This window comes from Atractosteus spatula, chromosome 14, assembly GCF_055471065.1.
Source record: "Atractosteus spatula isolate fAtrSpa1 chromosome 14, fAtrSpa1.hap1, whole genome shotgun sequence".
In the NCBI taxonomy this organism is placed as follows: Eukaryota; Metazoa; Chordata; class Actinopteri; order Semionotiformes; family Lepisosteidae; genus Atractosteus; species Atractosteus spatula.
Genome location: NC_142719.1, coordinates 38409100 through 38421572, shown reverse-complemented (window position 1 = coordinate 38421572; position 12473 = coordinate 38409100). Strand labels below are relative to the sequence as shown.

The following is a 12473-nucleotide window of genomic DNA, read 5'->3' as shown; positions in this document are numbered from 1 at the left end:
AGACCCTCTCCCCATTCTAAAACAATCCAGTGCACTCCCAAAGCACTTTAGCATACATACAGTATAGGAGTATACTAAATCAATTAAGATTTTTTAATCAATTAAAACAGAGACATGATTAGCTGACAATAATTGAGCATCCCCCAATTTAAATATGTTTGCATAAGAAGGATGAAAAATAATCAGATCCCAGTATGATGATCTGTATATTTAATAATAATCCATAAATTTTATAATGGTGCTGTACTTGGCACAAATCAAGTCAGTCATGTGGTGAAATTTTAAGTCTCTGTTGTGTTCGTACTGAGTACGCTTTTGAAGGAGTTTTGACCTCTTCACAAGAAACTTTAACTGTACTGAACTTTGCCTTCTCCAGGAACATTAGCCTCAGGTATTGTTATATTAACATCAACTGTCTCGCGTTTTCTAAGATCCTGTATTGTGTGACGCCACCTAAGGCTCTATGGTTTTTGTATATTTTTTTAAATGAAGTTCAGTTCTGATTTATTTACAGAGATTCAAATACACATCTCAAGTAAGAGAGTGAAGACTGCATTTGTGGTGTATATTCAGATTACGGTGTATATTAAATTATGGTGCAAATTAAAATTTCAATAGAGAAACGGTTCATTTAAACTTGATGGCTCAGTGGCCTTAAGTTTTTTTTTAGTAACAAGTCCATCCTAAATGTAACAGATCTATCAAAAATGCTGTGTGTATTTCAGAGATGTGAAAGCAAACAGAATACTACCAATGACATGGACTGTGAACACCTTTACTGTAGAGACATCCAAGGGAAACAGGAGGAATTGCATCAACACCACAGAGCCCAGTACCTTCGGATAGCAGGTACGTTGACCTTCATGGAAAAATATTTTATAAATAAAATTCATTGTGTCACATTAAGGATGTTGTTTTAGAGTAGAATAATAAGGAAATATTCTACTCCACTACCTTCAAGGCTTGATGCACAAAGCTGAACATGCCATAGAAATTAAGCTTCAAAGTTACAGTGACAGAATGGAAAAGTCATTTTCAAACAAGGATATCTTTCAATTGTAACAAAGGTAGAGAAGTGACTGTAGGTGCAAATACTACTCTTTCAAGATGCCTTTGAACATTGTTTTATTATCCTTTATTTTTAGATTAGTTAAATTTTAATAATTGAATAATGAATTAAGTATGAAATCGAACTCAGTAGAAAATAAAATTATATATATGTAATGTGTTCTTTACTACACTGTAGTTAAAGAATCTTAGGTTAGACATGATCCATAGTTAAAATACATGCATGTTATGAACATCAATAATTGATCTAAAGCATCCATTAGTGTCTTCCACTATTATGCCAACTTTGACTGATTATAATACAGTTTAGTTTAGGTGAAAGGACCAATCTTGTCATTTGGCATCTTATTCACATATCAGAATCTTCAAAAACTTGGTCAAAACAATGCAAGGTGAACAGTCAAAGTCTTGTTCTAATTAGATCAAACCTAATTGGTTTATTGGGTGTTCTTCATTATTGACATCATTTGTTCCTCTAGACACATGTGTAAAGCTTAAAGGCAGCTTTTTATACGATGCAACAAAGATATTTCATACACACTATGAGAAAATCCAGTTTCTTTTGGAAAACAAATTAATTACTTCGTAACTAATAAAATCCAGAGTTTTTTATGTTTATTTTCTCTTTTGTGAAAATTGTCCTTTGGTAAATAAATGTGGACACAATTAACAGGTATCATTATTGTAACAGATATCAAATAAGAAAATTTAAATGACTATGTTTTTAAAACAGTAACTTTATTGTGTGATATATTCTGAGTTTCTGACTTGCTATCATAATCTGCAATTTTATATGTCTCTCGCTGGAAAACACTTAGAAGCAAGTGGCTACGATTAGTTCTCGTATCTGTAAGCTAAAGCTAAAAATATAACATTAGCTAATGCAAATATAAGAGTCGTTTGATAGGGAAGAAGAAAGCAATGTTCTTGGGAACACCACATGAAGTACTGAAATGTAATCACTAATCAGGAAAATGTAATTGCGATATGTAACAGACAGAGATAGTGAAATAGAACAATTTTACAATTTCTAGTCCTTGCAAGTACCAAGTTCACTATATTAGGACTGGGGTATTGCTTATTATTGTCACTTTTTTGGAGCCTTAGACTTCAGGAGTATTCCTTAGTCTAAGGAATACTCCTTAGACTACAGTTTAAGACTAAGAGACTAATCTTAGTATGGTTTGTTAAATGATTGAGTAGCTCAAATAAGCAGAATGTATATTATAGTAAAATTACTCACTGGCATTTGTGTTAGATCACCTCTTACCACTCTTTTGGTCTTAGTTTGTATACAACCCCAGGAAACACATCTAGACAAAATGTGAAATGTTCCACATCTTGGTAATCATTCTATAAGCAGTCTCTTTACTTCCATTCTAAACAAATATAATAGTAAATCTAAAGAACTGAATCTAAAGAACTGAATACTTACATATACTGCAGGTGTGAAGTTAAATACTGTTCATACTTCCAATAATTACAGGTATAAAAAATTAGAAAATAGAATAGAAAAAAATAAAATAGAAAATAGAAATAACATTACTTCACACATACACATAAACATATTATTTTAATTATTTTATAGCAGAATATTTTGCTGCTCTGTTAGTTTTAAATTTATGACACAGGATGTTGCCAATACACAGAAAATTTTAAATTTTGTATAATATATCTGTAATTCAATGCATGTATAAAAATGCTTTTACAAAAGCATACATTTTCTTCTGAAATCAATTACCCCAGTCTGTCTTTGCTCATATTCATTTCTCTGGATACACTAAAACAGTGGCAAAAAATTCACACCAAATCCCAAGTGAAAAGCATGGGAATGTCTTCTAAAAATATTTAAAAAATAAAAAAAAAATCCTCTGGGATATGTGGTACTTCATGTTGAGTTCAGTCCTGTTCATGTAATCTTCTGTGGCAGTGGATCAATCACGACATTAACATGCAATTGCATGAATAGGATTACGTTTTTAAAAAAGCACTCCAGCTGACTGAGGAATAACATATATATTCAGATGTTATTCCAATGAAATTCAGTGGAATTCATTATAAAATTGTGTCAAATTATATTTATATTATTATATTTATCGGTTGTCTCAGGTTCTTTGAATTTGTTAAAATGACCTTTCAGAATGTAAGAAAACATGTATTGATGTAGGATTTTCCTCTTGCAGAACTATTATTTATCACTTAATCAGCTCTGTTCTAATGAAAATGTAAGTCATCAGCACTACTCTATCACAGAGCAAATAACACTGTTTGCTTTGTGAAGGGCCTTAAAAGAGATTCGGTTCTGGTTCTTTGTGTCACATCTCCTTTCCCGCATCTCGAGAACAGACCTCAGGAGGACAACAGAACCCCGCTGGTGAGTACATGCAGGGAACTGAGAGGAATTAAAACACAGGTGGTCGGCGTGGAGAGTTTTCCACTGCAGCAGGTTGCTGTGATCAGCTTCAGTTTCCCAAGATGACATTGTCAATCAAAATCTACTTCAGCACCAGACCGTCAATGGCAGGAGAATCTACAGTATAAGACATGCATGAATAATATACTGTTGTTTCAAATAATGCTGATTCTCTTTATTGGTCTAACTAAAAGACTTGTTTTTAAGAAGAGTATATTTATTCTACAAATAAATCATAAAGAACTCGATATTTTATATATATGCAGTGAGTGGGGGGATTACTTTATGGAATGACTGAACTAAAACGTGTATGAATCAGTAGTTAGAGACACTGTATGTAAAAATGAGATGCTACAATTACAATTGTTTCCTTTTCTGCAAAGCAAAACGTTCCTGCCTGCCTTTTTTCATTTTCCCGCGCATCGTCTTTTCTTTCTCGTAGTTCCCGACGTGGAGACGTGGACACGATGTCGTGCGACAAGGTCACCGCGTTCCTGTGGAGCCTCTCCCGCAGGAAGCCACTGGCCCCCGAAGGCGAGGCGTCCAACCTCCGGCGCTGCCTCACCACCATCGACCTGGTGGCGCTGGGGGTGGGCAGCACCCTGGGGGCGGGGGTGTACGTTTTGTCTGGGGAGGTGGCCAGGGCCGTGTCCGGGCCCAGCATCATCATCTCCTTCTTCATCGCCGCGCTGGCCTCCGTCTTCGCGGGCCTGTGCTACGCGGAGTTCGGCTCCAGGGTCCCCAAGACGGGATCCGCTTATTTGTACAGCTATGTGACAGTGGGCGAAGTGTGGGCTTTCATCACGGGATGGAATTTATTGCTCTCCTATGTGATAGGCAAGAAGGCGATTGTTTCGAGTTTCTCAAAGAATGCACAAACACCATGATGGAAGACATTTCTTGACAAATTCCCAGTTCATTTAATCCCTCAAATAGAGTACAACGTCTCAACCTTTAAGGCACAGATAATCGCATAACTACATTAGCATCACTTGGAAGTGTCATGAAAGGAGCATATGGAATGTATTTTCTAATTAACTGACACAGATGTGAAACAGAACAACTTGATTATTAAATACCTGTAAAGCAGGAATCTAAAACTCATTTTCTGGAGGGCCTAGTGACTTTTGGTCTAATTAGTTAACTTCATAAGTGTCATATTTCTGAAGTGTTTTGAAGCTAAGTGTACCTTTAATTAGTTGAATGCTTAGAGTAGCTGACATTAAAAGACCTTAAGAAATATATACGTATGTCTTAGACAATAATTAGACAAAAATCATTTAACTGAAAATCAGAAGACTCTAGGCCTTACAGGAAATGTATCTGTGATCCCTGCAAAACTTAAAAAAAACATTAATTTCAAAAGCAAATATGATTTTCTCTTCTCTGAAATCTTCAAATTAGGAAATCAAAGTCTTTCACAGAAGTATTAGGTGTCTTCAGGTAGAAACCTAGAAGGAAGTACTATTTAGGGAGATTCAGGTGGTAATGGGACTGGGATTTTTTTTCTTTGGATTGTATTTTATTGTGCAAGGGAAAATAAAAAACGATTACAAAAAAAATCCATGAAAGAAATCTATGAAGAATGTTTTGTTGCATGATAACTGGAAAGATTGAGGTTTTACCATTTGGTGTCTGGCAGAACAGGTTTTTTTTTTTTTTTTTGGAACAGGTACCTCGAGCGTTGCCCGAGCCTGGAGTGGCACGTTCGATGACTTGATTGGCAATGTCATTGCTAATTTCTTTGACAAGTATGCAGCCATGGACCTGCCAGGCCTGGCCTCCTACCCAGACTTCTTTGCAGCCGGTCTCATCATGCTGCTGGCAGGCGAGTGACTTTTTGGAATTTTTATTGGCCTTTTATTGTTTGTTATCCACTTTTTTCATTTGCGTGTTAATGCAAGATCTCACCTTTTTTTTTCTGTGCCAAAAGGTCTCCTTGCATTTGGAGTGAAAGAGTCAACAACGGTTAATAAGATCTTCACTGGCATTAACATTTTAGTGCTACTGTTTGTAATCATTACTGGGTTCATTAAAGGACGTCTTAAGAACTGGTACATCAGTGAAGCAACTATTCTGAATGAGACTCTGCAGGCTGAGTATGTCTTTAACTGTTGTTTTTCTAGGTTATTTAAAAGGAATCTTTAAAGGAATTTTTAAAGCTAACTTTCACATAGCATGGATACTTAGGTGATAGAACATGTGACTCTGTCTTTAATACTCATGATCGTCATTGCTTTGGCTGGATATTAACTGTTATAAAGTTTTGCAGTGAAATTAGGTGAAAGGTTGACTAGTGAGCTCAAATGTACAATAATCGGAGGACCTCTCTGAATGTCACCTGTTGTATCGTGTCCTTCTCTGTGTGTTTCTCAGAAACCTGTCTTCAGCTGTCAATGTGACCAGTGAGTTTGGGGTTGGGGGATTTTTCCCCTATGGTTTTCAAGGAACACTAGCAGGTGCTGCTACTTGTTTCTATGCTTTTGTTGGATTTGACTGCATTGCAACTACAGGTAAGAAGCCACAGAAAAACACATGAAGAGATTTAAGGTGAGCACCTGTTTATTAAAGAACATTCCTTTTCAGAGACAGAGTATGCAGTTGTCAACTACAGTTAATACAGTTAACTGAAAGAAAACACAGTTTTGCTGTTAACAATGATGAAAAGGCACATTTTAAAGGTTTATCTTTATTTTCCAAGATTTAACAACATTTCTGAATTATTTGCAGTTCCCAGACATTTGTCCATGCATAAATCACATGCCAATACAAACTGCAATCCCTACGTTGAAAGCTATGAATTTAAATTTCAAAGCCACTTTCAGAATAATGCAAAACGTCAAACTTTGAATGTGGGGGAGGGTTCAACTGTGAGTAAAAGCTTAAAGGATGAAAACAAAGCTGGACATAGACATTGCAAGCTAGCTTATGTAACCTACTGCCTCATTATCTTGAAATGTACCAAAACATGTGCTTTTAAGACGGTCAGCTAATGAAGTGTATGCTTCCGGATTGACTGTGCATTGCTCCTCCAGGAGAAGAAGTGAAGAATCCTCAAAAGTCTATTCCTCTGGGAATTGTCTCCTCCCTGTTGATCTGCTTCCTGGCCTATTTTGGTGTCTCTGCTGCACTGACACTCATGATGCCTTACTATCTTCTCAACATCCACAGCCCTTTGCCTGTGGCCTTCATGTATGTGGGCTGGAGCGCTGCCAAATATGTAGTGGCTGTGGGCTCCCTTTGCGCCCTTTCCACCAGGTATGGATTCCAGGATGAGGCAGTGATAATGAGTTTAAGGCGGCGCGAGTGAAACGTCCTCTGCATCTGCTTACTTATGAAGTGGTGTGATGCTGCAGTGTTATGCTTATAGAGTGCCAAGGGTTAATTTTAGAGCTTTAGCCCTGGAGGTGGAGACACTTTCAACTGGACATCTTGGCTCCTTAACACCTGCATGAGTTAACAACCTGAGCCCAGTGCACTGGCTCCTTCGTAGATCACTATTAACAACTGGTACTCTGGATGTAAGTCATATTTCGGGATTATTCTCCAAGCCTTAAGAGACATTATGATGCACAGCTTGAGTTCTGACAATAGCCTGTATTTTGCTTTCTTCTCATAGTACCTCTGCTTTCCAATTATTCTTAGTAGTGACTCCCAAGGAATTATCTGCTAAAGAGTTACAATCACACAGAGGTGTTTCCTGACACAGCCTAACTCTCGGCACTGCCCTTTCCTCTGCAGTCTTCTGGGCTCCATGTTTCCCATGCCCAGGGTCCTTTTTGCAATGGCAAGGGATGGACTACTTTTCAGAGCCCTGAGCAGAGTTAGCTCCCGCCAGAGTCCCGTTGTGGCTACACTCTCTTCTGGAACTGTAGCAGGTAAGGAACATCTAAGGAGCTATTTTCATCTCACTGGCTTTAAATGTGCAAATAACATCCTTTAAAAGGAGGATTATGTGGGTATCTGATATCACATATTTTAAAAACTCCTCAAAAGCATTGACAGCCCAGTGGACTTCAGAATGAACGCAGAAACATCAACCAGAGTATGCATGAGGAATCTACGTAGAAGTTCATTTAAAACCTACATCAGGTGGCAGTTCTTTACCTACAGGGTTATGTAACGAGCTGCCCAACCAAGAAATGACTGGATGAGATCCAAGGCTCAATTAGCTACTAATTACCAAAGAAGGTCTGAATAGCCTCTTCTCATTTGTAATCTTACTTTTCGTCTTATAAAAAAATACCAGGAAATTCAAACTGAAAGGTCCCTGTTGTCCAGACTGGGCAAACTGTCCAGTTCACAGTTTAGTATAAAATTGGATAGAACTCTACAGACCTGCTGAACCAGTGGTTCTCTACCTTTTCATGTTGTTGATAACAAAAAAGTGTGTTAATTTTTTTCTCTAAAAAAATCAAATAATGAGGTTTTCATTTTCTGTAAAAAGTAAATGTGCATACAATGAACTTTCCAGCTATCATGGCCCTCTTATTTGACCTGAAGGCGCTGGTAGACATGATGTCCATTGGAACTCTATTTGCTTATACCCTCGTGGCTATCTGCATCCTTATACTTCGGTAAGCATTTTAGTTATGCCTTATTGTATGGAGCAAAGTGCCTGTGATGTCTTATCTTATCTTAAGATAACAATAAAATAAACATATGCTCTACAATTATAAGACAAAACTATATTCAGGTAGGTACCAGTAAATGATTACCCAACCTAAGTAAGGAAGCTCAGAAGGTCTGAACACATTTCACACTCAACTATGGTGACAAGGGAATCTCAGCCTCCTTTAAATAACCCAGCCCAAACCTTCTAATCACTCCGCGGGATACCCTTATATACACCATAAGCTTTAACTAAACCCCAGGTGAGAATGTGTGTTACAATTAACCAGTTACAAAAACATCAATTAACCTGTGATTACTGCAGGTGAACTGTGTTATAAATCTCTGAGGCCTCTAGTCACAGGCCAACTGTAAATTGCATTCTTAATGGCTAGAAAAGTGATATGCTGTACATACACATATTGCATTCAATATATCTAGCTGATGAAATGTCTTGAGGTTTATGATAATATAGCTTTATTCTACATCTAAAGGACAGTTTACTACATATAGAATGAATACAGTCCATGAAATGTATTATCCAATCATTTAATAAAGCCTTAAAACCTTAATAAAAGAAGTGGAAACAACCTATTAGAGGAGAGATTATAAAATAAATCACATTATAAAATAATTTATTAATGAATCAATATTTGCATTACCGCTATAACAACGACCCTGATTTTTTAGGTACCAACCAGATTCTTGTGAAGACGATTCCAGCGACCTCCATAAACCACAGGGAGGTTCTAAGTTTGCTTTCTTAAGTCCTCCTTCATATGCAACATCACGGACCTCGAACACCGTATCAGCTTGCACAACATTTATAGGCAAGTAAAAACATTTTTCTCACCTTCGAACAAGGTTAACCAACCTGTAGTTTTAGTTTTTCCAGTCTACTTCATGGGAGAATGTGGCTACAACCAGTTAATCAAAATGATCATTACTGAAATGATGATTCACAAGGCATAACGACAACAGCCAGTAAGAAAATGCTTTTAGAAATGTTTCTGGAGAACTTAGATTCTTCTGCATTCATCTTAACCTGGCTGTAATTGGAGGAAGGTAGGACCTCTATGCAGAGTGAGGATTTAACCAACAGATTGCTGCAAAGGTGGAGATAGGGAAGAAGAGGGAGACAAAACACAAACGCATGTAAGAGAGTGAGGCATGCTATGGTTATGGTAGATTTTAAGGAAGTAATATCGTGGATAAATATGAGTTAAGGTACCAAGAGCTTCCAGGAAGAACTTGGATGCTGTTATCCATCCTGAACGTCAACTAAAAAGTCAATTTAGAGGACACATAAAGCAATCATTACAGGGATTTGATACTTTAAACTTAAAAGCTTAAAAATTCTGAGTAAATGAGGCAGCAGTGTGGAGCTAGGGTTAGGGTTAGGGTTCAGATCACAGGTAGGCAGACAGTTATACCCTTAAGTAATGTATAGTACCCTGAAGGATTCAACAAACCCACCTGTGTAAATGGATATCAACATTTTGCATCTATTAAAATGCATATTTAAGCGTTTCTGTGGATAAAAGTGTAACACAGATAAATTAACATTAAAAAATGTTTATCACAAAAACAGACTCACATGTGGCAACAGTGCTGGTTTAATTTCAACCTTAAAAGGAGTAACAAAAGTTAGCAGTGCTAACTTTATCCAATTTTATAACTGAGAATTCTGCAGTGAAGTGAATATCTGCGCTGTGCTTGCTTTCCAGTTCTCATGGTTATTCTACTGAGCGTGATTATGACAAAAGCAATAAAGCCCTTGCTACTCAAAGAAGTTTGGAGTCTCGTTTGTGTTGCCGTGATTCTTCTGATAATTGCCATTGCTGTCATAATCATTTGGAGACAACCCCAGAGTAAAATCAAAGCCTCTTTCATGGTAAGCAAACCTTGGGCTTGGAAGTAGAAAAATCATTCAATCAACTTTAAGAAATGAACTGTCATGGTATGTGGGTGTCAGTCAACATTAAAATTCACTCCTCTAAAATAATTTTCATCATGGAAAGGTGTGGTATTTGTGATAAGAATTAAAAAAGCATTTTTGATTTAGATTAACCACATACAGTATAAACAACATTGCTAAATATTACTTGAGGTGAATGAGACTGAAATAGAGACAGTGCAGAGTTCCTGCATCATATCATTCTCTTAAACTAGAAAGGTTGTCTGTCTGTTGGCATTATAAATACAATCAAACATTGTTTTCTTCATAATTAAGATTCATGTATATCTGTGTGTTACCAGAACGAAGGAAGGTGAATCTCAGGCGGTGTCAATAACGACAGTCAAGTGTCACAAACCTACATTGCGAGTTTTTTTCTGATTCATAAAATGAGATCAAGTCAACAGCCCAGGTCTCTGCCATTAACCGATTTCCTCTGCTACCTCCGCAGGTTCCTTTCCTGCCACTGCTTCCAGTCGTTAGTGTATTTGTGAACATTTACCTCATGATTCAGCTAGGACCAGCCACTTGGATACGCTATGCTGTCTGGATGGCAGTGGGTAAGGATCATAAAACCCAGCTGGTTGACTGTAGCAAAGTCTAACATCGAACTTGTACCAACATGAGTCGGTGCATTTTTGCAGGTTTCCTCATCTACTTCTGTTATGGTGTCCGTCACAGTGTGCAGAGGAAACGACTCCTCAGTGCCAAACAGCGAGTTGACATTCACACTATTGATGCCAACTCGGAAGGCCATGGAGTGAAAGGAGAGGGCTCTTGAGTCGAACTGACTGATGGAAAATCGGGACACAAAAACCAGTGATGCAAACGAAGATGCATCTGCAGAATCTTCCCACTTTCAAAGATATTTCTAAAGCCTCCCACAGGAAAAACACTGAATGGCACAGCATGCACAGCTGAAGGAAACTACAGTGTACTGTAAATGAAGCAAAGTGAACATTTTTGACCCATGCTGTGTATTCTGGTATTTCTACTAGCATAAAAAACAGGGTTTTACACAGTATCAGGAGGGTTTTGAAGTTCATATTCAGAGAAAACATATATTACAAAAATATAATTCTAGTAGGCAGTAAAAGCAAATAATCAAACAGAGAAAAGTATGGAGTGTAAAGCATATGAAAGGATAAAGAGTCTAAGGTACACTTTAAAGATAGAAAGCACTTATTTTATATTGTATAATGTTTATGTATGCTAAAAGCTGGAAAGCTCAAACACTAGACATAAACTTTGTTTTAAACATTTTCTTTAAAAAAGCATCTAAAATGGATATTTAGACCAAAGAACAATGATGAACAAAGTTAGGAAAGATGAGCTACAGTAGCAAGTTGTTTGACTATACTAAATGAAGACAATTACTAAAGAAGTTAAGATTCAGTGGACATATGTTCAGGGCATGTTTTCTTAAAACAACAAATCTCACCAAGTTCTTAATGCTTCACATATTTCACTCAGTGAGGAAAATGTATTGCACTAGATATGTTTTCACTTTATGTTTTAGTCGTGTACACAGAGCAGACACAAAGCACTGGGGAAAAAGGCAGACATTTTAGATATCCAACTCAGTCAAAACTGTTTAACTGATGGTGAACAAAAACATTATTACAGACAAAACATACATCCTAAATGTATGCATGGATTTAATACATTGTTATAAAATCTAAAAAAAATATTTCATCACCTGACTAGCAAGCAAATGCCTATATTTTGGAGGTCTAACTTCTCTAATTTATAACAGTTCACGCGTTATATTAGCAGGAAATGTATCATCTTAAGTAAACTAATCTCTCAATAAAATGAACTTGGTCTGTTTTGTCCACACTGCAACACCCACCAGGAAAAGCGGAGTGAAAATGGGTGGATGGATGGATGGATGGATGGATGTTTTGTCCGCTGTAGAAAGTCATTGGTGTTTTTAATCAATATTGTAGGTTTTTTTTTCATTCCCGGTTTTGGAGTAAATTCTGGAAAGGCTGGTTCTACAGACTTCCAAATGCCATAAATGAGGATTCCAGTTTTCATGATTTAAGTAAAGTTTATGGAATGAAGTCACAGAAACTAAAACAACTGTCATTTAGAGGCTGTATCTTTGATCAGTATATACACTGTACATGGTTTTGCTATGAGGTGTTTTAAAAAGCCAGCTTTGTCCACAGCATGCCTGATACAGCCAGACCCTAGTTTGGACTGAATAACTTCATAACTATAAGTTCTGGGGAACAATGTTCCCATTCATGTGTGCTTACCTCCTCTAAATTAATCAGAGCTCAGCCATTTAATCTGAAGGAATTTTGGCCCATAGTACAAGAAATACATCTGTCTGAAGCAGCAATTCAGTCATCTACCAAAGGCTCTATAATTGTACTGTATATTAACATCACTGGGGGGGTCATCACTACAGAGAAA

The 12473-nt window shown here is 37.0% G+C and overlaps 1 protein-coding gene across 1 annotated transcript; it reads left to right on the top strand.

Annotated features, from left to right (window-relative positions):
• The first annotated feature begins 3945 nt into the window (after nt 1-3945).
• LOC148821301 (cationic amino acid transporter 2) lies at nt 3946-11864 on the top strand. The gene is made up of 11 exons (XM_088932837.1): nt 3946-4318; nt 5154-5309; nt 5415-5580; nt 5858-5994; nt 6517-6739; nt 7223-7359; nt 7956-8058; nt 8783-8922; nt 9820-9986; nt 10501-10609; nt 10694-11864. Exons 1-11 carry the CDS (start codon nt 3949-3951, stop codon nt 10828-10830), a joined length of 1845 nt encoding a protein of 614 aa, XP_088788963.1. The 5' UTR covers nt 3946-3948; the 3' UTR covers nt 10831-11864.
• The last annotated feature ends 609 nt before the right edge of the window (nt 11865-12473 follow it).

Bases quoted from the DNA above. Each gene is read 5' to 3' on its own strand.
- LOC148821301 (XM_088932837.1), top strand. From the start codon at position 3,949: ATGTCGTGCGACAAGGTCACCGCGTTCCTGTGGAGCCTCTCCCGCAGG. The intron at 5,581-5,857 runs GTATGTCTTTAA...TGTGTTTCTCAG, and splicing joins AATGAGACTCTGCAGGCTGA to AAACCTGTCTTCAGCTGTCA. The intron at 6,740-7,222 runs GTATGGATTCCA...TTTCCTCTGCAG, and splicing joins CTTTGCGCCCTTTCCACCAG to TCTTCTGGGCTCCATGTTTC.